The sequence below is a fragment of the Nerophis ophidion genome, linkage group LG01 (assembly GCF_033978795.1).
Source record: "Nerophis ophidion isolate RoL-2023_Sa linkage group LG01, RoL_Noph_v1.0, whole genome shotgun sequence".
Taxonomy (NCBI): Eukaryota; Metazoa; Chordata; class Actinopteri; order Syngnathiformes; family Syngnathidae; genus Nerophis; species Nerophis ophidion.
This window is the reverse complement of record NC_084611.1, coordinates 54,281,062-54,308,305: the sequence shown is the minus strand read 5'-3', so window position 1 is coordinate 54,308,305 and position 27,244 is coordinate 54,281,062. Positions and strand designations below refer to the sequence as shown.

Here is a 27,244-nt window from a genome sequence, read left to right as displayed (position 1 = left end):
TGGGCACCACCATCACCCAGGACCTCAAGTGGGAGCCGATCATCAGCTCCCTCATCAAGACGGCCCAGCAGAGGATGTACTTCCGGCGGCAGCTGAAAAAACTGAAAGTGCCGACTAAGATGCTGGTGCAGGTCTACTCAGCAGTCATCGAATCCATCCTCACCTCCTCCATCACCATGCGGTTCCCCGGCGCCACAGTCCGGGACAAACATCGACTGCAGCGCATGGTACGTGCTGCTGAGAAGGTGATTGGAAGCAAACTCCCACCCCTCCAGGACCTGTTTTCCTCCAGGTCCAGGAGGCGTGTGGGTCGGATCACAGCTGACTTTTCTCACCCTGGACACAAAATATTCTCCCCTCTTCCCTCCGGCAGGAGACTACCGTCCATCCAGACCCACACCTCCCGCCACCTGAACAGTTTTTTCCCCTCGGCCATCAGACAAGTGAACAATACCAAGAACTGATTGCTCAATTACAGCTCATGTTATTCTATTCTGTGTTATATATCTTTTATGTTGCCGATTGCGCCAGGTAAAATTCCTAGTTTGTGAACCCGTTCTCAAACAATGGCAATAAAAACTTTTCTGATTCTGGAGTGGTAATACTATCGGAACTTTTACCGTGGTTGCCATTATTACCGTTTATCGTTATGTGTCCTCCCTAGTAAGAACTATAACGGTAAGAAAAGTAGGTTTTGTACAACAGGATCCTTTTACGATTTGCGGGGAAATAATCTATCGAAACTTTTGTCACTTTGGAATGTTTCAATACGAGTACAGTCATTACCAGACCACAAGTCACTTCTTTTTCCCACACTAAGTACACACTATAGTCCAGAAAATTACGACAAATCCTTTCTTTAACTGTATTTGTTATTTTTTTGGTATATGAACCTTTACACCATGCCAAATATGCCTCTGCCTGTGAACTATATCTCGGTGTACTAGTGCTTTAGGCATTCATTCATTTTGCATGCCGCTTGAAGCCATTGGGGGCTGTCATTTTGATGACATAATTTCCTGTACACGCGGGCACACCCATTTTGAATAGGCAAGGACCCCATGTCACATTCTATGTCATCATGTACACACATTCTAAAAGAGCTTTGACGGAGAGCAGCATTTACAGGTTTTTTTCTCCACAATTGTCATACCTTGCACCTTAGAGATTACTTTGTGAGATCAGAAACGCTTTGTGTACAAATGAGTCCAAACTGTCAGTCTCACTGTATAGATTTGGGTTGCTGGACAACGGCTTTGAGTTGGTGTTTTATCTAGTTAGCCTCTGGCACCCTACAGTTTAAATGTGAATCAGTGAAGGGATCTTTGTGCCGCGACAAGTCTTTAATTGTGATGGGACTGAAAAAAAAAGCCACGACAGACGTTTATTACAACGGAGGAAAATGCACTACCGGGACACAAGCCAAGGAAGGATTGGCTTATAATACTAGTTTGTGCTAACGCTAGCGGTGACAATGTGAAGCCACAGCTGGTTTCTCACTCCAAAACACCCAAAGAGTTCAACAATGCCACAAATATTCGTAGACACAAGGTAAAATGATTTTCCTTTTTAGTTTTTTTTTTTAATTGTAGCAACATGGTGGTTAACGGTTTTGAGCGCACTAACGAGACTTAGTTTGCGTGCTTTGACATTTAAGATATATATGTGTGTGTTCATTGACATTTAGCTATATATATATATATATATATATATATATATATATATATATATATATATATATGTATATATATATACATGTGTATATACATAAACATGTGTATATACAAACATATATGAAAAAAAATATATATATACAAACCCCGTTTCCATATGAGTATATAAACACATAGATGTATATACATATATATAAAAATCACAAGACTACTTCATCTCTACAGAACTGTTTCATGAGGGATTCCCTCAATCATTAGAAAATCTCCTGATGATTGACGGAACCCCTCATGAAACAGTTCTGTAGACATGAAGTGGTCTTGTGATTTTTCCCACACATACATATTGCGCTCAACCACGGTATTGAGCACTATTCTCTGGATAATCCAATCAAGATGTATATAAAAAATATATATACATAAATATATATAATCACACACACACACACATATATATATTTATTTATATATATATATTTATTTATATATATATATATATATATATATATATATATATAAATAAATAAATATATATATATATACATATATGTATACAAACCCCGTTTCAAGATGAGTTGGGAAATTTTGTTGGATGTAAATATAAACGGAATACAATGATTTGCAAATCATTTTCAATCCATATTCAGTTGAATATGCTACAAAGACAACATATTTGATGTTCAAACTGATAAACTTTTTTTTTTTTGCAAATAATCGTTAACTTTAGAATTTGATGCCAGCAACACATGACAAAGAAGTTGGAAAAAATGGAAATAAATACTGATAAAGTTGAGGAATGCTCATCAAATACTTATATGGAACATCCTACAGGTATGCAAGCTAATTGGGAACAGGTGGATGCCATGATTAGGTAAAAAAAGCAGCTTCCATGAAATGCTAAGTAATTCACAAACAAGGATGGGGTGAGGGTCACCACTTTGTAAGCAAATTGTCGAACAGTTTTAGAACAACATTTCTCAACGAGCTATTGCAAGGAATTTAGGGATTTTACCATCTACGGTCCGTAAAATCATCTAAAAGTTCAGAGAATCTGGAGAAATCACTGCACGTAAGCCATGATATTACGGACTTTTGATCCTTCAGGCGGTACTGCATCAAAAACCAACATCAGTGTGTAAAGGATATCACCACATGGGCTCAGGAACACTTCATAAAACCACTGTCAGTAACTACAGTTGGTCGCTAGATCCCTAAATGCAAGTTAGAACTTTACTATGCAAAGCCAAACCCATTTATCAACAATATCCTGAAACGCCGCTGGCTTGGCTGGGCCCGAGCTCACCTAAGACGGACTGATGCAAAGTGGAAAGGTGTTCTGTGGTCTGACGAGTCCACATTTCAAATTATATTTGGAAACAGAGGATGTGGTGTCCAAAGAGGAAAATAACCATCCAGATTGTTATAGGTGCAAATTTCAAAAGCCAGCATCTGTGATGGTATGGGGGTGCATTGGTGCCCAAAGCATGGGTAACTTACACATCTGTGAAGGCACCATTAATGCTGAAAGGTCCGTACAGGTTTTGGAGCAACATATGCTGCCATCCAAGCAACGTTATCATGGACGCCCCTGCTTATTTAATTAAAAGTGTTACAACAGGGTGGCTTGTTAAAAAAAGAGTGCGGGTACTTTCCTGGCCCGCCTGCAGTCCAGATCTGTCTCCCATCGAAAATGTGTGGCGCATTATGAAGCGTAAAATACGACAGCGGAGACCCCGGACTGTTGAACAACTGAAGCTGTACATAAAACAAGAATGGGAAAGAATTCCACTTTCAAAGCTTCAACAATTAGTTTCCTCAGTTCCCAAACGTTTATTGGGTGTTGTTAAAAGAAAAGGTGATGTACCACAGTGGTTAACATGTCCTTTCCCAACTGCTTTGGCACATGTTGCAGCCATGAAATTCTAAGTTAATGATTATTTGCACAAAAAAAACTAAGTTAATGAGTTTGAACATCAAATATCTTGTCTTTGTAGTGCATTCAACTGAATATGGGTTGAAAAGGATTTGCAAATCATTGTATTCCGCTTATATTACATCTAACACAATTTCCCAACTCATATGGGAAGGGTGTGTGTGTATGTACAGTATGTATATATATATATACACTCATATGTATACGAAATATAATGTCTGCAAAGTACGCAGTTTATTTTTCTAAAATTGGGACTTTTGTCCAGACCGAAACTAATTATATTCATGTTTACATTATTTCTTTTTGGGAAGTCTGTAAACAATATGAACTTTTTGGTTTTTGGACCATTTTCAAGAACCAATTAAGTAGAAAAAATTGAGGTTTCATTGTATAGTATTTGAAATAATGCACTGTTATAAAGACATTAAATGCGAACATTCTTCAAATTGAACGGCAGATATGGCCACCGTATTACTTTGAAAGCACCAGGTTCTTCCTGGATTTAAAAAATTCTGGGAACCATATGTTGATTTGTTTATAAATGCTCAATAGTCTTATGACATATTCTGTTTTGTGTAGAAAATGACGCAGACTATAATTGTATCTGGTGGCTTTCTTGTTTCCAGAGTTAAAGAAAGCTTTGCATTTGAATTTCTAACATCAGTAAATCTAGAACCGTGAGTTTCACCCTCATACAGTAGTGCTTTTGGTTCGAGCTGGTGTGAAGCAGCCACTGTCTGACCTGCTTGGGTAATGGGAGAGTGCAAGAATTATTAAATCGTTTTCCAATTCTCTTCACAAAAAAAGAAACAGGCATTAAGGGCCTACAGTGGAACAGGTCAGAAGACTTTCTTCCAGTCCGCTTTGGACTCCCCAAAAGTGTGACCAGGAAGAAAAGAAGCAGATGACAAACTCACAGTTGGGAAGCAGCCAAAAGCAGAAATGGTGAGTATGTGAGTGGGAGTATGAAAGTGAGAGATGAGCTGTTTGCTTTCTCACATTGTTGGAACGCAGGGACACTCGGCCTCCACAACGAGCGCAGAATTTGGTTTGGCAGTAGGAGCAGAGGTGACCACAGCCGTCTGCGAACTTGGTCTTGCGGCAGATGCCACAGGTGGGCGCGTCGTCCTTTGGTTGGGTTTGCTGACGCCGCGTCTCTGCCCCGATGCGTCGTACCTCCTGCTTATAGCTCTCAAACTGCTGGTGCAGTGTTCTGTGAGGAAAAGAAGGAAACATTTTTCTACAGGTAACGTTTAAATCGAGATCCTTTTTAAAAGTAAAAATAATAAATACAAATGTGTTAGTAACAAAAGAGAAACATTTTGGGTATGTTTCACTACAAAGTATTAGTATATTTCACTCAACATAACCACTCATGCGTCCTGACAAAAATAACCAGCAAATTAGTCAATGTGAAGACTCCCACAATGCTGTCTCAGCAAATGTGTCAAGAGAATATCGCATCTCGCCCAGGCGTAGTTGGAAGCATCAATGTAGTTGCTACAAGACAAAAAAAAAAACAATAGAAGCTGCAGTTGACACCATGAGCGAAAGATGTAGTAATTTGCTTGTCATAGGTTCTACCCCCTTAGCAAACATAAAACATACACAACAGTATTTCACCGAACAAGCCAAAGCTTTCGAGACGGATCACCATCCAAATGAAGAGGATGCTTCAATGGAATTAGAGGAACATCACCTCTCCCAGCAGGGACAATTTAATGGAGATGCTAATGTTTGTGAACCAAGACAAGTCAACTTTGAAAAATGCCATTCTACTCTGCCACACCATGTCAGATTCCAAAACCACTACCGCGGCGCATAACCTCTGTCCTACCCCATAGCTCCGAACACCAACCACAGCAATTGCAATTAGGGCTGGGTGATAAATGGATATACTCGATATATCGCGGGTTTGTCTCTGTGCGATATAGAAAATGACTATATCGTGATATTCGAGTATACGTTCTCACGCAGTTATTTTATGCTGCGGGCATTGCACTACAGGCTCTTCTCACTCTTTGTTGTCTGTCCTCACAGAGACGTAAAACAAGCGCACCTTCTTACATACGTCACATACGGATACGCCCTCACGGAGCAGAGAGGTAGCGGCATGGGTAACGTTAGCTGTGGTGCGAGTGGTAATGCGAGAGAAAGAAGGTCCAAATCTGGTAACAAATGAAGGAAGAATTAATTCCCAAGAAAAACAGCATGGGGTCCATTGTCTGGTGGTGGTTTGGCTTCAAGTGGGAATATGTCAAACAGACAACCGTAATTTGCAAAAGCGCTCCTACATAACGTAGCATTACTGCTAATATATGGCATCATTTGAAAAGTCACCTGCTAGAGAATGAAGAGTGCTTACTCCGCATTTCAACATCTCCGTTCGGTGCCAAACCAACAAAATGCAGAGGCAACCATTTTCACATCAACACCTTATTAAAAAAATTGTCAACAACAGAAGATAACGTCCGCAGGAACCTACTGCAAAGCAAAGGACATACACTATTTGATTTTCTATTATGCAGCTCATTTTTATTTGACGGATATTGAAATATCTTGTGTGACATCATTCACAAAAGTGCACTTTGTTTTGAACTATTGTAGTGGCGTTCTGTACAAAAAGTGCACTTTAGTGTTGTTTTGATAAGTCATCTTAGTGACATCATGCACAAAAGTGCACTGATAGCATGTTTTAAAATGTCTCTGACAATCTTGCACTTTTTGTTTTGAAATTACATGAATGTTTGTGCCACCGCTTAATAACGGTTTAATGATTACAGTTTTGGTCAATTTACTTAGGTGTGATTATATGCATCAAGTGGTCATTCAAGGCTAAGGTAAAATATCGAGATATATATTGTGTATCATGACAAGGCCTAAAAATATTGAGATATTAAAAGAAGGCCATTTCGCCCAGCCCTAATAGCAACCCAAATTATTTCGTAAGATATCTTGTACATTGCGAACCGGTGTCTACAGGCTTGCTCCAATTCAATGATAGACGCCAGAATTACAGTGTGTGGAAATGCTTGTTTCTGTCTGCCACCAGTGGCTTAGATTTAACAGCGAGTGAAGAGATGGAGCTTCTTCTAAAGTGGGTAAGGGAGGAGTCTAAAGAGCATGCTGAACAGAGTGGAGCAATTCACATTAATCATCCAGAGGCAGGCTTGGACATGCTATGGGCAAGACTCGACCGAACGTGGCTCAACATGTTATGTTATCTTATATCATGGCTCAATAGAAGCAATCAAGCGCATTGACACCTTTCCAAAGATAGGGAATAGGGACTATGCTAAGTTAACAAAGAGTCGATCTAATGGATTTTCTATCAGATTAGGGAGAAGGATTCATACTTGACCTCTTATTCTTTGACACAGCAAGAAGAGTCAAACTTCCTATTTGTCTATGAGATAAATGGGCCTCAGCTGGTGCATCTTGTAAGTGATGAGAGGATGTGCATTAGCTACCATTTTGCTTTTTTTCTAGAATTTGTTAACCAAGAAGCAAGCATTATCAATGACCCAAGCTTCAGCTTCATCCCTGAGACAGACATTTCCCTCAGGACTGAAAGGCCAGCATGGCAGCCAAACAAACATAATCTCATCCCGCAAAACGTTCCCACCAGGAAACCGATAGCTTGTACAGTCCAGGTGGAGAACGAGGCTCTGTCTCAGGTGAAGGAGTTTAAGTATCTTGGGGTCTTGTTCACGAGTGAGGGAAAGATTGAGAAGGAAGTCAGCCGGAGAATCGGAGCAGCTGGAGCAGTATTGCAGTCTCTCTTCCGCACTGTTGTGACGAAACCGAGTTATCTTCATTCCTACTCTCACCTATGGTCATGAAGTGTGGGTCATGACCAAAAGAATAAGATCGCGGATACAAGCGGCCAAAATGAGTTTCCTCAGAAGGGTGGCTGGCATCTCCCTTAGAGATAGGGTGAGAAGTTCAGTCACCCGAGAGAGACTCGGACTAGAGCCGCTGCTCCTTCGCTTAGAAAGGAGCCAGCTTAGGTGGTTCGGGCATCTCGTGTGGATGCCTCACGAGCATCTCACTAGGGAGGTCCTCATTGCACGTCCCACTGGGAAAAGACCCCGGGGATGGCCAAGGACCAGATGGGGGGATTACATCTTCTCTGTGGCCTGGGAATGCTTCAGGATCCCCCAGGAGGAAGTTGCTAATGTTGCTCTGGAGAGGAAAGTCTGGGGGTGTCTGCTGGAGCTGTTGTCCCCTCGACCCGGCTAAGCGGTTGATGATGGATGGATGGATCCCGCAAAACAGAAATAATCTTTTAAACTAATTCTGACTTCACAGAGTCTTAATCACAATCGGATGACTCTAATGAGTGTTCTTGAAAGTATGCAATGTGTGCTTTAAATTCTGTGTGCCTTTGCTAAGAACTGTAAAGTGGAGGTCCAGTGTTCTGAGTGCAAGAGTGAGCAACATATCATGGCCCTGCACCTAGGACCTGCACCATGGACAGAAGTGGAGAACCCTGTTCCAAGGCATGATGATGGAGACCTTGCGGGCCGATCCTGCTCCAAATAGCGCCACTCAAGAGACAAACTACTAAGCAGGATGCTCTGAGGAGGAATCCACCGAAACTATTGACCATTTTGGATAGGATGTATTCAAGAGGACCAAAGACGCCAACCAAGTTGCTCTATCCAACTCAAGATGCTTCATTCATGAAAATATTGAATGATGAACAACAGACGACTTATTGGGAAGTCCCATTGCCCTTTAACAGTCCACGTTGGCGGTTTCCCAACAACAGGCCTCAGGACCCTGCAGATCAGACAATGCATTCTGCTGCTACTGGCCACACCAACCACTCAAATGGACCCAGTATTCGGTGCAAACTGAACCATGCCATCCTTGAAAAAACCTTTGATCTCGTGGACACAAGTTCAGATCTGGAAATCCTCCCTTGAGTGTTAATCTTAACCACAACATCCAGATAAAACACGGTTTAGTTCCCAAAGATTAGCCAAGTTCTCTTTGTGGAAGTCATTAATTCGTGCCATCATGCACCTGAAACACATACACAGACGGCACAGATGGCATAAGAAATCCTTTCCAACACTCCAAGTAAGAAGACAGTGGCAGCCTCAATGTTCAAACATCGAGTCGAGGCGCATCCTTCTCCTCAATGACAGTAAAGTACCAATTAGGAATGGCCACCTGGTCTGGTACCAAAGAAACTTCTAAAGCAAAGATGGAAAAGTTTGGCAGGTCGAGATGAAGATCATTAAACTCATATGGGAGACGTTGCTACAAAAGTAATAATACCTAGGGTATGGACTATGCTGGTGGCATGCATTTATAATTATAATATATGTGTAAATTAGTATTTGTATTTTATTAATGGTGGAAAATGTTGTTTTTGGATATCGTGACTTCATTCATTTTATTGAAAAATGGTCATAGTTCGCAAACCACAAGTGACGTCTTCTGACTGGAAACAGTGTCAAAACGTAAAGTTTGGGAGGAAATACAACAAAATAAGACATTGTAAAGATAGTCCGTTTAACATCGCAGACCAGAAATATCGATATACATTTTATTCTGTTGGTAGTATCATTGGTATGTAAACCTATAGTATTCATGTATAGTTAAATAAGTTTTTTGGGGGAGAAATGTAGATTGACAATGTTTTATTATTTTGACTGTGGTAAGTGGTTCATTGCAGTGGCTAATGTATGGCAATGTTGTGTCATTAATGTGAGCCATGTGACTTTATTCCCTTTCTTAAAAAAAAATCAGTATTGGTGTGATGTAATACATGCAAATAGTAAGAGTTAAAAGAGATTATTTCTTCAACCTTTTTCTGCATCATTAAATCTGTAGAACAAAAGGGGTATCTTCTGGGTCTTGATGAAGGAAATTAGTTTACCTGACTGCCAAGACCGAGCAGAAGTACAACAGGTGGATACTCCAATGATATATAACACACATTGGTACCCATCATGAAAATAACAAACAACCTGTTAGAATAATTATAAATAAGTTATCACACAACTCTTATGCTTAAAGGGCGTTGCCATAGCTATTATCTATTGTGCTTTTTTCTGCTTCGGGCAAGGGCACACAACTTGTTATCTTCCACAGCATAGGAGGGGTGGCTTTGCTGCAGATGTTTCTTTTTTTTAGCCCGCTAACAGCCAAGGACTTCAAGTACCTCAACGAAGATAAGACGACAGCACGCAGACGAAGCAGAGACAAGGCAATCACAAGGCCCCCAGCCTATTCCGTCACATAATGTGCGTAATGGAGCTTTGCATGATATGTGTGACCACTCCTTTTAGAGGCAGCCTCAGTGATGTTAACTACGGAACACCTGAATAAATAGAGGAGCTTGTGAGGCTGTACCTTAGAGCGTGGTGGGGGACTGAGTGTGCAGCTCCAAACGTTTCTCCTCAGGAGCAAAATTCAACTCTGGGTCTGCTTGATTCCCTTGCTTCTTGTCCTGTTTAATATATAGTTTGGTGTTTGAACCTGTCAGAACCGGGATTGTTAAGGGCTTTACAGTGGAATTAAACGAAAAACGGCTTACAAATTTTAAGTAGCAGTCAAATAAAAAAAAGATTACACATCGTTAATGCCGTGTCAGAAAGTGAGTTTTCTGTACAGAATTGATGTTGCAGTTTTATTCATGTTTATTTATCATTTTGTGATGTGGAAAGAAGGAAGCGGCACACAACCTGCTTACTCAGCTGATGAGCATAGTGGTTAGACAGTTTGCGCATTCAATCAGGCATATTCTAAAGGAAAACATCTAAGCAATAGAAAAACATATTACACAAGCAAATAGGGTTTGTTAAAACTGACATCATGTCAATACAATGCCAAAGTTTACTATGGAGACATTAAACGGGCAACTATATTCAAATATTTTTTTCCCCTTCAATAATGTGTACCAATATATTTATTCTATCATTTAAAGAAACACTAAACAATATACGCTATTACTAAATCATGTCACTATCATTGCATGTATTATCATTTTGTAGCTCGAACCAGAATAATTCAATTTACATCAGAATCGCAATGTTTATTTACAATTTTCAAGAATATAAAGCACACCCCACGACCCTAAAAGGGACAAGCGGTAGAAAATGGATAAATCCAAGCCACAGGTCCATCATTCGACTGGCAAACACAATAGTCCAGGATATGACTCACCCACTTTACCAATACATCATCCCACTACCATCAGGATGCAGGTACAGAACAATCAAATTCCGTAGGGCCCGCCTCAGGAAAAGACTTATCCCTGCAGCAATTGCCGCCATAAACAGCAGGCCTGGCCGACCTGTCTGACAAGCCTGTAAATGTGCTGGTCATGTATGATGTCATTTTTGTTCATGATGCTTAATGTCTATTGTTTAAATGTACGGCAGTGAAAATTAATTTCCCTAACGGGGACCAATAAATTCTAAATCTAAAATCTGAATATATTTTTTAAGACTCTATTACGTTTTTTAAGCTATCCCCCATGTATTTGACCCAATTTTTGCTGAAAGCAAATGTTTTGCGCACTTCGGATTTTAGTTTTTCAATCCGCTCTCCCTCGCGACGCTACACATGCTGTCTGCCATCTGCCCTGAACAGTGAAAACCGGGATTATACGCGAAGAGAACACCTCTCCAACGTGCCAGACGCCATCAAATGTGAATTTATGACAACGAACTGCATTCAGGTCGAGACCCCGATGATGACAAAGAGCATTCATATGAGTTTTCCTGAGACGGTTTCTCACAGTTTGTGCACAAATCCTTTGGTTATGCAAACCAATTGTTGCAGCAGCAGTCCGGATGGCTGGTCTCAGATGATCATGGAGGTGCACCTGCAGGATATGGAGGTCCTGCGCTGGTGTGTTTACGCGTGGTCTGCGGTTTTGAAGCCGGTCGGATGTACTGCCAAATTCTCTGAAACACCTTGAGAGATGGCTTATAGTAGAACACAAATTTGTGAACAATATTTGAGAGGAATAGGTATTTTGTGTATATAGTAAAAGTTTAAGATCTTTGAGTTTGAGTTCATCCATCTAGCCATTATCTACTCATAAAAAATGGGAGCAAAAACAAAAGATGATAGCAACGCCATAACCTCTGACAACGAGGAGTTATTTATCCTGCCAATGGGTACCAGGGGCTCAGCCAAGTCCAAGCACCATGGGAACAGCTGTCAGAAACAGAGGGTTCACAGCCGGTCGCCATGGTAACATGGTGGCATCAACTGCTGGTTGTCAGCGGGTGTCAGAGCACCAGCTGTTCCTGTTCTTAGAGACGCATTTTTTTATCCATCTTTTTCACTGCTTACAGCACATATGGGCAGCTAAAGATGCATTAAGCAACTATTTTCGTAAAAAAACTTAACAAATATGTGCAATCGTGCACATCACATGAGCGCCACAGCAATCCTCTAAAAATCTCTGGATTTAGCGAAATGCAATGTTAATGTTTGCTCTACAGTCAGTGTTTCCGACCTCTTTATTTTATTGTTTCTATAATCAATATAAAGAACACAAGATACACTTACAATTAGATGGATAGATAGATAGTTGGATGGATGGATGGATGGATGGATAGATAGATAGATAGATAGATAGATAGATAGATAGATAGATGGATGGATGGATGGATGGATAGATGGATAGATGGATGGATGGATGGATGGATGGATGGATGGATGGATGGATGGATGGATGGATGGATGGATGGATGGATGGATGGATGGATGGATGGATAGATAGATAGATAGATAGATAGATAGATAGATAGATGGATAGATAGATAGATAGATAGATAGATAGATAGATAGATAGATAGATAGATGGATGGATGATGGATAGATAGATAGATAGATAGATAGATGGATAGATATACAGATAGATAGATAGATAGATAGATAGATAGATAGATAGATAGATAGATAGATAGATAGATAGATAGATAAATATCATCGAATCAATCAATGTTTATTTATATAGCCCTAAATCACCAGTGTCTCAAAGGGCTGCAAAAAGCACAAAATAAATCACGACATCCTCGGTACAGCCCACATAAGGGCAAAAAAAACTAACCCCAGTGGGGCGTCGGTGACAGTGACACTGATGACAATGAGAAACCTTGGAGAGGACCGCAAATGTGGGCATAGAGGTCGGTGTCTAGCAGGACCGATAATCAGCATTTCCGTTTTTTTTGCGTTGAGTTGCAAAAAGTTAGCGGACATCCATTGTTTAATTTCATTAAGACACGCCTCCAGCTGACTACAGTCCGGCGTGTTGGTCAGCTTTAGGGGCATGTAGAGTTGGGTTCAGCATGACAGTGAAAGCTAACACCGTATTTGCGTATGATGTTACCTTGCAGCAGCATGTAGATGCTAAAAAGTGCGGGGCCAAGGACCGAACCCTGGGGAACTCCACACATTACCTTAACATAGTCCGAGGTCACATTGTTATGAGAGAAGCACTGCATCCTGTCAGTATGATAAGAGTTAAACCAAAACAGGGCTAAGTCTGACATACCAATTTGTGTTTTTATACGCTCTAATAAAATAAAATTAAAATTATGATTGACGGTATCGAAAGCAGCGCTAAGATCGAGGAGCAGCAATATAGATGACGCATAAGAATCCATCGTTAAAAATAGATCATTAGTCATTTTTGCGAGGGCTGTCTCCGTAAAGTGACTTGCTCTGAAACCGGATTGAAAGGTTTCACATAGATTGTTAGACGCTAATTGTTCATTTAGCTGCTCTGCAACAATTTTTTCGAGGATTTTTTAATTAAAGGGAAGGTGAGACACCGGTCGGTAGTTTACCATGAGGTCAGGATCAAGGTTAGGTCTTTTAAGGAGAGGATGAATAACCGCTTTTTTGAATGCTACAGTAGGGGAACAGTGCCCGAGGAAAGTGATACGTTTATAATATTTAACACTGATGGACCTAATAATACAAAGAGCTCCTTGAAGTGGGTCAAGTAAACATGTTGTTTGTTTTATTCCATTTAAACGTTGTAACAATTCTTCTAATGTTATTTCATCAAAACGAGAGAAACTATTTTGGGGGGCAGTATCTGCCGTATATACAGTGGTATCTGTGTTAATAGAACCCAGTTGCAGCTGGGACGCATTGGCTTTAATCTCCTTTCTAATGACTTTAATTTTCTTAATAAAGAATTGCATAAAGTCATCTGCTGAGTGTGTGGAGCTACTGGAAGGGGTCCCTTGTTGGGTTAGCGATGCAACCGTACTAAACAAAAAATGTAGGATCTTTTTATTAAGGCGGATGAGATTTGAGTAATATTTAGCTTTATCTAAGGTAAGCATGTTATTAAAATATTACTCCATGCTTGATGGTAAACATCAAGTTTAGTCGCGCGCCATTTGCATTCCAGCTTTACATGATAATTTATGAGCTCTAGTTTCTTCTGTAAACCATGGGGTACGCCTATTTGGAGCCTTTTTTAACTTCAGCGGTGCTATATATATATATATATATATGGTTTTGCGCAGGGCGTAGTTAAAGTTGTTAGTGAGGTTATCAATAGAGCCCACATACTTTGGGAATGGTGCCATTACCGAGGGCAGTAGGCCAGCAAGAGTTGTCATTGTGGCAGCATTAATGTTGCGGCTGATAGAGCAGTTATTATTATTATTAGCTTGCCGAACATGAGTCTGAACCTCGAATTTTACAAGGTAATGATTGGACATTACTTTAGTATACGGGAGTATCATAACTTTGGAAATGGTGATACCCCTGACAAACACTAGGTCAATCGTATTACTGTTGCGATGCATGGGTTCATTTTTTATTTGTGTAAGACCACAGCTATTAATTATAGTCTGGAGCGCCACGCACGGTAGGTCCGATGGGGTATTCATATGGATATTAAAGTCCACCATTATAATTATATTATCGGCGTGCATCACTAGATCAGCAACAAACTCTGAGAATTCATTGATAAAGTCCGAATAGGGCCCTGGGGGCGGTAGATAACAGCCAGGTATAGAGGCAGCGGTGTGACAGACCTCATAGTAACCACCTCAAAAGATTTATATTTATTATTTAGGTCAGGACTAAGGTTAAAGTTTTCGTTGTATATTAGTGCGAGCCCCCCACCCCTTTTAAGGGGACGGGCAATATGCACATTCGTATGGTTAGGAGGAGATGCCTCATTTAGTGCAAAAAAGTCGTCTGGTTTAAGCCAGGTTTCGCTGAGACCGATGATGTTAAGAATGTTGTCTCTAATGACCTCATCCACTAATAATGTTTTGGCAGGCAATGATCTTATATTTAAAAAGCCCATATTATGGGTAGAGGGCTGTTTTAAGGAGTTTTTGATCAAATTATCCATAGTAACAATTTTAATAATGTTGCGTTTATTGGGCGTAGTGCACTTACAATAATTACGACCATATCTAGGAATTGATATGACGGGATTTCTCCGATTGTTTGCATGGTGCTGCGATAAACTGAATGCATCATAATTTGCCATCTCAGTAGAACGCATGTCCAACTCTGACACAGTCATAGCAGAAAAAAATTGTTCAAACTTAACTGACTCCTCACCCAGACTAGCAGGCTCGCTTTTCCATTTAAATCCAGCTTCAGGATGGAAGGAAGCGGTGTTCTGTGGGGATTAGCCTTTTGCTTTGTTGTTAGCCCCGCTCGGCATCCGCCTTTCGTTTCTGATCACACCGCTTATGTGTCTTCCGTTGGCGGTCCCCGCAGGTAATATACTCCGCTGCCTCAAAGGCCGCTGGATGTAGCCGGCGAAGTATTCCCATGCTAGCGAGGTGGTCTAATGCAGTGGTCCCCAACCTTTTTGTATCTGCGGACCGGTCAACGCTTAATAATTTGTCCCGCGGCCCGGGGGGGTGTCCTTTTTTTTTCTTCTTTGTCGTGAAAAAGGGACGTTTTTGTCATGAAAAAGGGAGTTTTTTGTGGTTGGTGCACTATTTGTAAGTGTATATTGTGTTTTTATGTTGATTTAATAATAAAAAATAAAAATTAAAAAATATATATATTTTTTTTTTTTTTTAATAAAAATTATTCTGCGGCCCGGTGGTTGGGGACCACTGGTCTAATGTACACGCATCTTTCAGTCAGATAGATAGATAGATAGATAGATAGATAGATAGATAGATAGATAGATAGATAGATAGATAGATAGATAGATAGATAGATAGATAGATAGATAGATAGATAGATAGTACTTTAATGCACCAACCCAAAAATCCTCCATACCCCATTCACACAAAAGTGTTGTTTCCTTCTGTTATTAATATTCTGGTTCCTATTAGGGCTGGGCGATATGGCCTTTTATTAATATCTCCATATTTTTAGGCCATGTCATGATACACGATATATATCTAGATATTTTGCCTTAACCTTGAATGACCACTTGATGCATATAATCTTAGCAGTATGATAATTCTATGTGTAATCCTCATTTTAAATTTTCTACAGAGATGTAAACCACAACTAAGTCAATTTACCAAAACTGTATTTATTAAACAGTTATTAAGCAGTGGCACAAACATTCATGTCATTTCCAAAACAGAAAATGCAAGATTGTCAGACATTTTAAAACAAGCTATAAGTGCACTTTTGTGCATGATGTCACTAAGATGACATCAGACAAAACAACACTAAATTAAAGTGCACTTTTTGTACAGAACGCCACTACAATAGTTTAAAACAAATCAAGTGCAATTTTGTGCATGATGTCACACAAGATATTTCAATAACTGTCAAATAAAAATGAGCTGCATGGTAGGAAATCAAATAGTGTATGTCCTTCGCTATGTGGTAGGTTACTTCGGACGTTATCCCCTTCTGTTGTTGACTATTTTTTTCATACGGTGTTGATCTGGAAATGGTTGCTTCGGCATTTTGTGGGTGTGGCACCGAACGGAGATTTTGAAATGCAGAGTTTCAAGCACTCTTCATTCTCTAGCGCAGGGGTCTCAAACGTTATTATGCGGCCCACGCTTTGATATGATACTTGCCCACGTCCCCAACTTTCCCGGGAGACCTCTGAATTTCAGGGCTCCAATTCTCTAAAAGCCCCTGTCAAATTTCACGAAATTAGCATCATTGAGGGAGTGCCATAATGGCACTGACTTTGGCGCTCCCTACACTCTGAACTGACAGCGTGCAAGCCCGGTTGTATGTTGCATCTGGCCATGTGAGGCGCAAGTCTGTTATTGCAAGACATATTTGGTAAACAGCCATACAAGTCACACCGAAAGTGGCCGTAAAAAAAACTTTTAACACTGTTACAAATGTGTGCAAGACTGTGAAGCCACACCAAAAAAGACTGACGAACACATTTCGGGAGAACATCCACATCGTAACACAACAGAAACACACCAGAACAATTACCCAGAATTCCATGCAGACCTAACTCTTCCGTGACGCTACAATATACACACCCCCTTACCACCAACCCCCCACGCCCCCACCATCCCTACTTGCGTCGGTTGAGGTGTTGTATATTGTAGCCTTGCAAGGTGTTCTGGGTATTTGTTCTCTTGTGTTTAAGTTGTGTTAGGGTGCGGAAATTCCCCCCAAAAGGTTTTGTCATTCTTGTTTGGTGTGGGTTCAAAGTGTGGCGCATATTTGTAACAGTGTTAAAGTTGTTTGTACGACACCCTCACTGTGACTGTATGGCTGTTGACCAAGTACGTCTTGCAGCTACTGACGTTGTTCTGCACAAGTCTCATACTACATGTTATAGAGCTGCCACATTGATTTTGTGATATAAAAGCGTGGGCGATGACATGTAGTGAAGCAGTAGTTTATTTGGGGGTACGCGGACCCCTGGAGGTACTTGAAGGTATGCCAAGGGACAAGTGAGATTTAATAAAACATTCTAGAAAATAGCAGCAATTCATAAATCCTTTATATAATATACATACATTTATTGAATTATACTTCAATGAAGGATGAATGTCTCCTCTCTGAGCTGCCACCTTATCGTGGTAGAGGAGTTTGCGTGTCCCAATGATCCTAGGAGCTATGTTGTCCGGGGGCTTTATGCCCCCTGGTAGGGTCTCCCAAGGCAAACAGGTTCTAGGTGAGGGATCAGACAAAGAGCAGCTCGAAGACCTCTATGAAGAAGACAAAACATGGACCCTGATTTCCCTCGCCCGGACGCGGGTCACCGGGGCCCCCTCCTGGTGGCCGGGCCTGTTCCCATGGGGTCCGGCCGGGCACAGCCCGAAGAGGCAACGTGGGTCACCCCTCCAATGGGCTCACCACCCATAGCAGGGGCCATAGAGGTCGGGTGCAATGTGAGCTGGGCGGCAGCCGAAGGCAGGGCACTTGGCGGTCCGATCCTCGGCTACAGAAGCTAGCTATTGGGACGTGGAACGTCACCTCACTGGGGGGGAAAGAGCCTGAGCTAGTGCGCGAAGTGGAGAAGTTCCGGCTGGATATAGTCGGACTCACTTCGACGCACAGCAAGGGCTCTGGAACCACTTCTCTCGAGAGGGACTGGACCCTCTTACACTCTGGCGTTGCCGACAGTGAAAGGCGACGGGCTGGGGTGCCAATTCTGGTTGCCCCCCGGCTTAAAGCCTGCACGTTGGAGTTCAACCCAGTGGACGAAAGGGTAGCCTCCCTCCGCCTTCGGGTGGGGGGACGGGTCCTGACTGTTGTTTGTGCTTACGCACCAAACAGCAGTTCAGAGTACCCACCCTTTTTGGGTACACTCGAGGGAGTACTGTGAAAGTGCTCCCCCGGGTGATTCCCTTGTCCTACTGGGGGACTTCAACGCTCATGTTGGCAACGACAGTGAAACCTGGAGAGGCGTCATTGGGAAGAATGGCCGCCCGGATCTGAACCCTAGTGGTGTTTTGTAATTGGACTTTTGTGCTCGTCACGGTTTGTCCATTACAAACACCATGTTCAAACATAAGGGTGTCCATATGTGCACTTGGCACCAGGACACCCTAGGCCGCAGTTCCATGATCGACTTTGTAGTTGTGTCATCGGATTTGCGAGCTCATGTTTTGGACACTCGGGTGAAGAGAGGGGCGGAGCTTTCTACCGATCACCACCTGGTGGTGAGTTGGCTGCGATGGTGGGGGAGGATGCCGGACAGACCTGGCAGGCCCAAACGTATTGTGAGGGTCTGCAGGGAACGTCTGGCAGAGTCTCCTGTCAGAGAAAGTTTCAATTGCCACCTCCGGAAGAACTTCGAACATTTCACGAGGGAGGTGCTGGACATTGAGTCCGAGTGGAGCATGTTCCGCACCTCTATTGTCGAGGCGGCTGATCGGAGCTGTGGCCGCAAGGTAGTTGGTGCCTCTCGGGGCGGTAATCCTAAAACCCCTTGGTGGACACCAGCGGTGAGGGATGCCGTCAAACTGAAGAAGGAGTCCTATCGGGTCCTTTTGGCTCATAAGACTCCGGAGGCAGTGGACAGGTACCTACAGGCCAAGCGATGTGCGGCTTCAGCGGTCGCTGAGGCAAAAAGTCGGACATGCGAGGAGTTCGGGGAAGCCATGGAGAACAACTTCCTTACGGCTTCGAAGCGATTCTGGACCACCGTCCGCCGCCTCAGGAAGGGGAAGCAGTGCACTATCAACACCGTGTATGATGCGAATGGTGTTCTGCTGACCTCAACTGCGGATGTTGTGGATAGGTGGAAGGAATATTTCGAAGACCTCCTCAATCCCACCAACACGTCTTCCTATGAGGAAGCAGTGACTGGGGAATCTGTGGTGGACTCTCCTATTGCTGGGGCTGAGGTCGCTGAGGTAGTTAAAAAGCTCCTCGGTGGCAAGGCCCCGGGGGTGGACGCGATCCGCCCGAGGTTCCTTAAGGCTCTGGATGCTGTGGGGCTGTCTTGGTTGACAAGACTCTGCAGCATCGCGTGGACATCGGGGGCGGTACCTCTGGATTGGCAGACCGGGGTGGCGGTTCCTGTCTTTAAGCACAATATGTCCATCATGTCCTCATGTGTAATGTTTAAATGTTTTTCTATTTTTTCGGACTACAATGTGCAATAATGTTTCCTGTATGTGTGTATATGTATCCATATGCATGCAGATATGCATCTGTGTGGATACATATACATATACATAGATACATCTGTCATCTCTATCTTTTTTTTTTTTTTTACTATTTATACTACCATATTGTATATGCACCTTAGGAGGAGCTGCTCCAATTTCGTTGTTCTTTGAACCTGTTCATTGCAATAATGACAATAAAACTCTATTCTATTCTATTCTATTAAGAAGGGGGACCGGAGGGTGTGTTCCAACTATCGTGGGATCACACTCCTCAGCCTTCCCGGTAAGGTTTATTCAGGTGTACTGGAGAGGAGGCTACGCCGGTTAATCAAACCTCGGATTCAGGAGGAACAGTGTGGTTTTCGTCCTGGTTGTGGAACTGTGGACCAGCTCTATACTCTCGGCAGGGTTCTTGAGGGTGCATGGGAGTTTGCCCAACCAGTCTACATGTGCTTTGTGGACTTGGAGAAGGCATTCGACCGTGTCCCTCGGGAAGTCCTGTGGGGAGTGCTCAGAGAGTATGGGGTATCGGACTGTCTTATTGTGGCAGTCCGCTCCCTGTATGATCAGTGTCAGAGCTTGGTCCGCATTGCTGGCAGTAAGTCGGACACGTTTCCAGTGAGGGTTGGACTCCGCCAAGGCTGTCCTTTGTCACCGATTCTGTTCATAACTTTTATGGACAGAATTTCTAGGCGCAGCCAAGACGTTGAGGGGTTCCGGTTTGGTGGCCACGGGATTAGGTCTCTGCTTTTTAAAGACGATGTAGTCCTGATGGCTTCATCTGGCCGGGATTTCAGCTCTCACTGGATCGGTTCGCAGCCGAGTGTGAAGCGACCGGAATGAGAATCAGCACCTCAAGTCCGAGTCCATGGTTCTCGCCCGGAAAAGGGTGGAGTGCCATCTCCGGGTTGGGGAGGAGACCCTGCCCCAAGTGGAGGAGTTCAAGTACCTAGGAGCCTTGTTCACGAGTGGGGGAAGAGTGGATCGTGAGATCGACAGGCGGATCGGTGCGGCGTCTTCAGTAATGCGGACGTTGTATCGGTCCGTTGTGGTGAAGAAGGAGCTGAGCCGGAAGGCAAAGCTCTCAATTTACCGGTCGATCTACGTTCCCATCCTCACCTATGGTCATGAGCTTTGGGTCATGACCGAAAGGATAAGATCACGGGTACAAGCGGCCGAAATGAGTTTCCTCCGCCGGGTGGCGGGGCTCTCCCTTAGAGATAGGGTGAGAAGCTCTGCCATCCGGGAGGAGCTCAACGTAAAGCCGTTGTTCCTCCACATCGAGAGGAGCCAGATGAAGTGGTTCGGGCATCTGGTCAGGATGCCACCCGAACGCCTCCCTAGGGAGGTGTTTAGGGCACGTCCAGCTGGTAGGAGGCCACGGGGAAGACCCAGGACACGTTGGGAACACTATGTCTCCCGGCTGGCCTGGGAACGCCTCGGGATCCCCCGGGAAGAGCTAGACGAAGTGGCTGGAGATAGGGAAGTCTGGGCTTCCCTGCTTAGGCTGCTGCCCCCGCGACCTGACCTCGGATAAGCGGAAGATGATGGATGGATGGATGGATGGATGTGGTCCTGATGGCTTCATCTGACCGGGATCTTCAGCTCTTACTGGATCGGTTTTCAGCCGAGTGTGAAGCGACCGGAATGAGAATCAGCACCTCCAAGTCCGAGTCCATGGTTCTCGCCCGGAAAAGGCTGGAATGCCATCTCCGGGTTGGGGAGGAGAAACTTGCCCCAAGTGGAGAAGTTGAAATACCTAGGAGTCTTGTTCACGAGTTAGGGAAGAGTGGATCGTGAGATTGACAGGCGGATCGGTGCAGCATCTTCAGTAATGCAGACGTTGTACCAATCCGTTGTGCTGAAGAAGGAGCTGAGCCGGAAGGCAAAGCTCTCAATTTACCGGTCGATCTACGTTCCCATCCTCACCTATGGTCATGAGCTTTGGGTCATGACCGAAAGGATAAGATCACGGGTACAAGCGGCCGAAATGAAATTCCTCCGCCAGGTGGCGGGGTTCTCCCTTAGAGATAGGGTGAGAAGCTCTGCCATCCGGGAGGAACTCAAAGTAAAGCCGCTGCTCCTTCACATCGAGAGGAGCCAGATGAGGTGGTTCGGGCATGTGGTCAGGGTGCCACCCGAACGCCTCCCTAGGGAGGTGTTTAGGGCACGTCCATCCGGTAGGAGGCCACGGGGAAGACCCAGGACACGTTGGGAAGACTATGTCTCCCGGCTGGCCTGGGAACGCCTCGGGATCCCCCGGGAAAAGCTAGACGAAGTGGCTGGGGAAAGGGAAGTCTGGGTTTCCCTGCTTAGGTTGTTGCCCCCGCGACCCGACCTCGGATAAGCGGAAGAAGATGGATGGATGGATGGATGAAGGATGAATGTAAGTTCATAAACTGTGGAAAAATAATACAACAATCAAACATTCAGTGTTGACAGCTAGACTTTTTGTGGACATGTTCCATAAATATTAATGTCAAAGATGTATTTTTTTGTGAAGAAATGTTTAGAATTAAGTTCATGAATCCAGATGGATCTCTATTACAATCCCAAAAGAGGGCATTTTAAGTTGATGATTACTTTTATGTGTACAAATCTTTATTTATAATTGAATCACTTGTTTATTTTTCGACAAGTTTTTTAGTTATTTTTTTCCAAATAGTTCAAGAAAGACCACTACAAATGAGCAATATTTTGCACTGTTATACAATTTAATAAATCAGAAACTGATGACAGTGCTGTATTTTACTTCTTTATTTCTTGTTTCAGTCAAAAATGCTTTGCTCTGATTAGCGGGTACTTGACTTAAAAAAATGTTGAGAACATATACTCGAATATCACGATAGTCATTTTTCTATATCACATAGAGACAAACCTGCGATGTATCAAGTATATTCGATATATCACCCAGCCTTAGTTCCTTCAATATATATCAATACAGTCTGCAAGGGATACAGTTGGTGAAGTACACGATTGCGTATGCTGCTGGTCCACTTATAGTACTAACCTCTAACAGTTAATTTTACTCATTTTCATTCATTACTAGTTTCTATGTAACTGTTTTTATTTTATTTTTGTTTATTTTTGTTCAAGAAAATGTTTTATTATTTATTTACTTTTAAAACATACTGTGAAGGTTTGCTGGCATCGTGGTGCGGGTTTGTTCTCTCAGGGATGCAATCGGGTTTGGACACAGCGTGAAGGTAGGAAATTATGATTTATTTACACTAACAAAACAGACTAAGAACAGGAACACTTGCACAAGGCACTCGAAGGCAAAACGAACAGAACTAGCATGGGAGCTAGAAGAACTAAAAGCGCTAGCATGTGAGATAGGGAACAAACAAAAGAAACATAGCGCGGAAGCTAGCAAGTACAAGAAATAGTTTTATACCACAAATGGGAAACAGCGTCGTCACCTGTTGCACGGAACAGAAACTAGAATGCGAGGATGAGTAACGGAAAAGGCAGGCTTAAATAAGGGGAGTAATTACAAAGCAGGTGCGCGTAAAAAACAAGAGGCAGGTGACACGAATACATAACTATGACAACAGAACAAAACAGGAAGTGCCACCAGGAACTAAGGAAGTCAAATACTAACAGGATGAGATACAAAACGGAACCAAAACCCGATTATGACATGATCCAAGCAGCGGATCATGACAAATACAGGACATTATCTTCACCAGACCAGGTTGTCAATAAAATTAGATTGTTTAAAGCAGGAGTCTTAAACATGCAGAAACGTTATTATGCAGCCCGCACTTTGATATGACAATTTAATGTTGGTCCAGCCCGCGGGTTTAATATGAACGGTACTTGACAGCATCCTACTTGCCCACGTCCCCAATTTTCCCGGGAGACCCTTAAATTTCAGGGCACCAATTCTCTCGATTTATACTGTATCAACAATATTCCGGGAGTGCCATAATGGCACTGCCTTTAGCGACCCCTACATCCTGAACTGGCAGCGTGCAAGCCCATTTATGTGTTGCAGCTGGCCATGCAATACGCACTTGAGTTATTGCAAGATATATTTGCTCAACAGCTACACAGGTCACACCGAGGGTGGCCGTAAAAAAAAACTTTAACACTGTAACAAATATGTGCCAGACTGTGAACCCACACCAAACAAGAATGACACATTTCGGGAGAACATCCGCATCGTAACATAACATAAAAAAAACAGAACAATTACTCCAAATCCCATGCAACCCTGACTCTTCCAGGCTTAAATATACACACCCCCGCTACCACCAACCCTCCACCCCCCCACCCTACCTACTTGCGTCGGTTGAGGCGTTGTATATTTTAGCCAGGGAGAGTCAGTGCTGCAAAGTGTTCTGGGTATTTGTTCTCTTGTGTTTAAGTTGTGTTAGGGTGCGGAAATTTTCCTAAAAGGGTTTGTCATCCTTGTTTGGTGTCGGTTCACAGTGTGGTGCATATTTGTAACAGTGTTAAAGTTGTTTATACGGCCACCCTCAGTGTAACTGTATGGCTGTTGACCAAGTACGTCTTGCAGCATATACGTTGTTCTGCACAAGTCTCATACAACATGTTAAAGAGGTACATTATTTGTGTGATGTAAAAGCGTGCGCGATGACATGTAGTACAGCAGTAGTCCTCTTCTAGGGATTGCGCGAACTCCTGGAGGAACTTGAAGGTATGCCAAGGGGCAAGTGAGATTTATTATAAAATTATTATAAAAAAAAGCAGCAATTCATACAACCTTTATAAATATATTATTGAATAATACTTCAATGAAATATGAATGTAAGTTCATAAACTGTGAAAAAATAATACAACAATCCAACATTCAGTGTTGACAGCTAAACTTTTTATGAACATGTTCCATAAATAATGATGTTAAAGATTTATTTTTTTGTGAAGAAATGTTAAGAATTAAGTTAATAAATCCAGAAGGATCTCTATTACAATCCCCAAAGAGGGCACTTTTAAGTTGATGATTACTTCGATGTGTAGAAATCTTTATTTATAATTGAATCACTTGTTTATTTTTCAACAAGTTTTTAGTTATTTTAAATCTTTTTTTCCAAATAGTTTAAGAAAGACGACTACAAATTAGCAATATTTTGCACTGTTATACAATTTAATAAACTAGAAACTGATGACATAGTGCTGTAATTTACTTCTTTATCTCTTTTTTCCAAACAAAATGCTTTGCTCTGATTAGGGGGTACTTGAATTAAAAAATGTTCACAAGGGGTACATCACTGAAAAAAGATTGAGACAGGACGTTAAAGGCAGTGCAGCCACGGCAGCCCTTAATAATGTCGGCCGGGTGAAAATTGGGAGAAATTCGGGAGAATGGTTGCACCGGTAGATTGTTGGGAGGTGCACTGAAATTCAGGAGTCTCCCGGAAAAACCGTGAGGGTTGGCAAGTATGTTGCTAGGGTGGGAAAGCCATTCATAGAAGGTGAACTCATTAAAAAGTGCATGTTAGATTTTTTAAGAAATATTTTCTTGCGGCCCAGCCTCACCAAGTTTCTGCATCTAGTGCCCCCCAGGTAAACTGAGTTTGAGATCCCTGGTTTTAAGGGTTCTTAAAACCAGGTCCAGTCCAGATCATGTCCAGGTCGGGATCAGCAACACACACTTTCATTTGTGTACACTCAAAATTAGAGAACACATAAATAGATTGCTTCATCTGCCCAAGATCTTCAGCTCTCACTAGGTCGGTTCGCAACCGAGTGTGAAGTGACTGGAATGGGAATCAGCACCTCCAAGTCCGAGTCCCAGGATTCTCGTCCGGAAAAGGGTGGAGTGCCATCTCCGTGTTGGGGAGGAGATCTTGCCCCAAGTGGAGGAGTTCAAGTACTTTGGAGTCTTGTTCACGAGTGAGGGAAGAGTGGATCGTGAGATCGACAGGCGGATCGGTGCAGTGTCTTCAGTAAAGCGGATCCTGTATCGATCCGTTGTGGTGAAGAAGGAGCTGAGCCGGAAGGCAAAGCTCTCAATTTACCGGAGGATCTACGTTCCCATCCTCACTTATGGTCATGATCTTTGGGTTATGACCGATAGGACAAGATCACGGGTTTAAAAGCATCCAAAAGGAGCTTCCTCCGCCGGGCTCTGTCATCCGGGAGGAGCTCAAACTAAAGCCGCTGCTCCTCCACCTGGAGAAGAGCCAGATGAGGTGGTTCGGACATCTGGTCAGGATGCCAACCAAACGTCTCCTTAGGGAGGTGTTTCGGGCACGTCCGACCGGTAGGACATGGGGAAGACCCAGGACACGTTGGGAAGACTATGTCTCCCGGCTGGCCTGGGAAGAGCTGGAAGAAATGGCTGGGGGGAGGGAAGTCTGGGCTTCCCTGCTTAGACTGCCTCCCTCGCGATCCGACCTCGGATAAGCTGACGAAGATGGATGGATGGATGGACGTATCTCTTATGTATGACTAATCTACTGGTCACACTTATCATTACACCATGTACCAAATAAAATTGCTTTGAGGTCAGTAAGCACAACCTGAATTATTCTGTACATTACACTGAAAAAAAATCCTATTTTTATGGTTAATTTACTCTAAATTTCTACTGTAATTTAAAAAATGTTTTTGAATAGGTTATAAAACTGTAGAATTGAAGACATTATCTGTAATAAACAAACCGCCTGTTATTTTAAGTAATATGCCAGTAATGACAAACTATGTATATTTCTATTTTTTTTACAGAAAAATACCAAATTAATTATACATATCATTTTCTGTTTTCTCAAATTAATATAAAATGACAGTAATTAACTTTCATTAAATATGTAGCTTGTTATAAAAAAGTCTATGTCCATACTAACAATATAACAGTTTTATATGTAACTTTAAGGTAAATCTTGTTTTTTTAATATTTATGTGTATGTTTACATTCAAGTCAAAAAATATATGTAGCCTCTTATATAAAGGTTAACGCTCATACTAACAATTTAAACATTTTCTCTGTAATATGACATATGTGAGTGACTGCAAGACATACTTGATCACAGCCAACAGTCACACAGGTCACACTGACGGTGGCCGTACAAACAACTTTTACACTGTTCCAAATATGCGCCACACTGTGTAGCCACATCAAATAAGAATGACAAACGCATTTCAGGAGAACATATTCACCTTAACACAACATTAACACAACATAAACAATACCCAGAATTCCATGTGTTACAATATACACCCCCACCACCAAACCCCGCCCACCTCAACCGACGCACGGAGGGAGGCGGTGATGTGGGGGCGCGGGGTTAGGTGGTCGCGGGGGTGTAGCCCGGATGAGTCGGCGCTGCATAGGATTGTGGGTATTTGTTATGTTGTGTTACAGTGAGGATGTTCTCCTGAAATGTGTTTATCATTCTTGTTTGATGTGTGAGTCTATTTGTAAGAGTGTTAAAGTTGTTTGTACAGCCACCGTCAGTGTGACCTGTGTGGCTGTTGAGCAAGTATGTCTTGCAGTCACTATCATATGTACAACAAAGCCGTACACATCACGTGCCCAAGTCGGCACGCTGGTGATTCGGTGACAGTGTGAACACAGTGTGACAAAGCCCTGTCACGGTATGACTGTGATATATCAACCCTAACCCAATCAATCCTACGTG

The 27,244-nt window shown here is 42.6% G+C and overlaps 1 protein-coding gene and 1 long non-coding RNA gene across 25 annotated transcripts in view; one reads left to right on the top strand and one right to left on the bottom strand.

The window, feature by feature from the left end:
• rims1b (regulating synaptic membrane exocytosis 1b) overlaps positions 1-27,244 on the bottom strand; it is a 225,161-nt gene that overhangs the window by 163,348 nt on the left and 34,569 nt on the right. For all 24 annotated transcript variants that reach the window (XM_061907362.1, XM_061907409.1, XM_061907397.1 and 21 more), the window contains exon 2: positions 4,603-4,816. In XM_061907362.1, coding sequence (XP_061763346.1) covers positions 4,603-4,816 — 214 coding nt within the window. The remainder of the gene's footprint in view (positions 1-4,602; positions 4,817-27,244) is intronic.
• Positions 4,590-27,244, top strand: part of LOC133557241 (uncharacterized) — a 28,733-nt gene continuing 6,078 nt past the window's right edge. The window contains exon 1 of the long non-coding RNA XR_009807736.1: positions 4,590-4,849. This is a non-coding gene — a long non-coding RNA (uncharacterized LOC133557241). The remainder of the gene's footprint in view (positions 4,850-27,244) is intronic.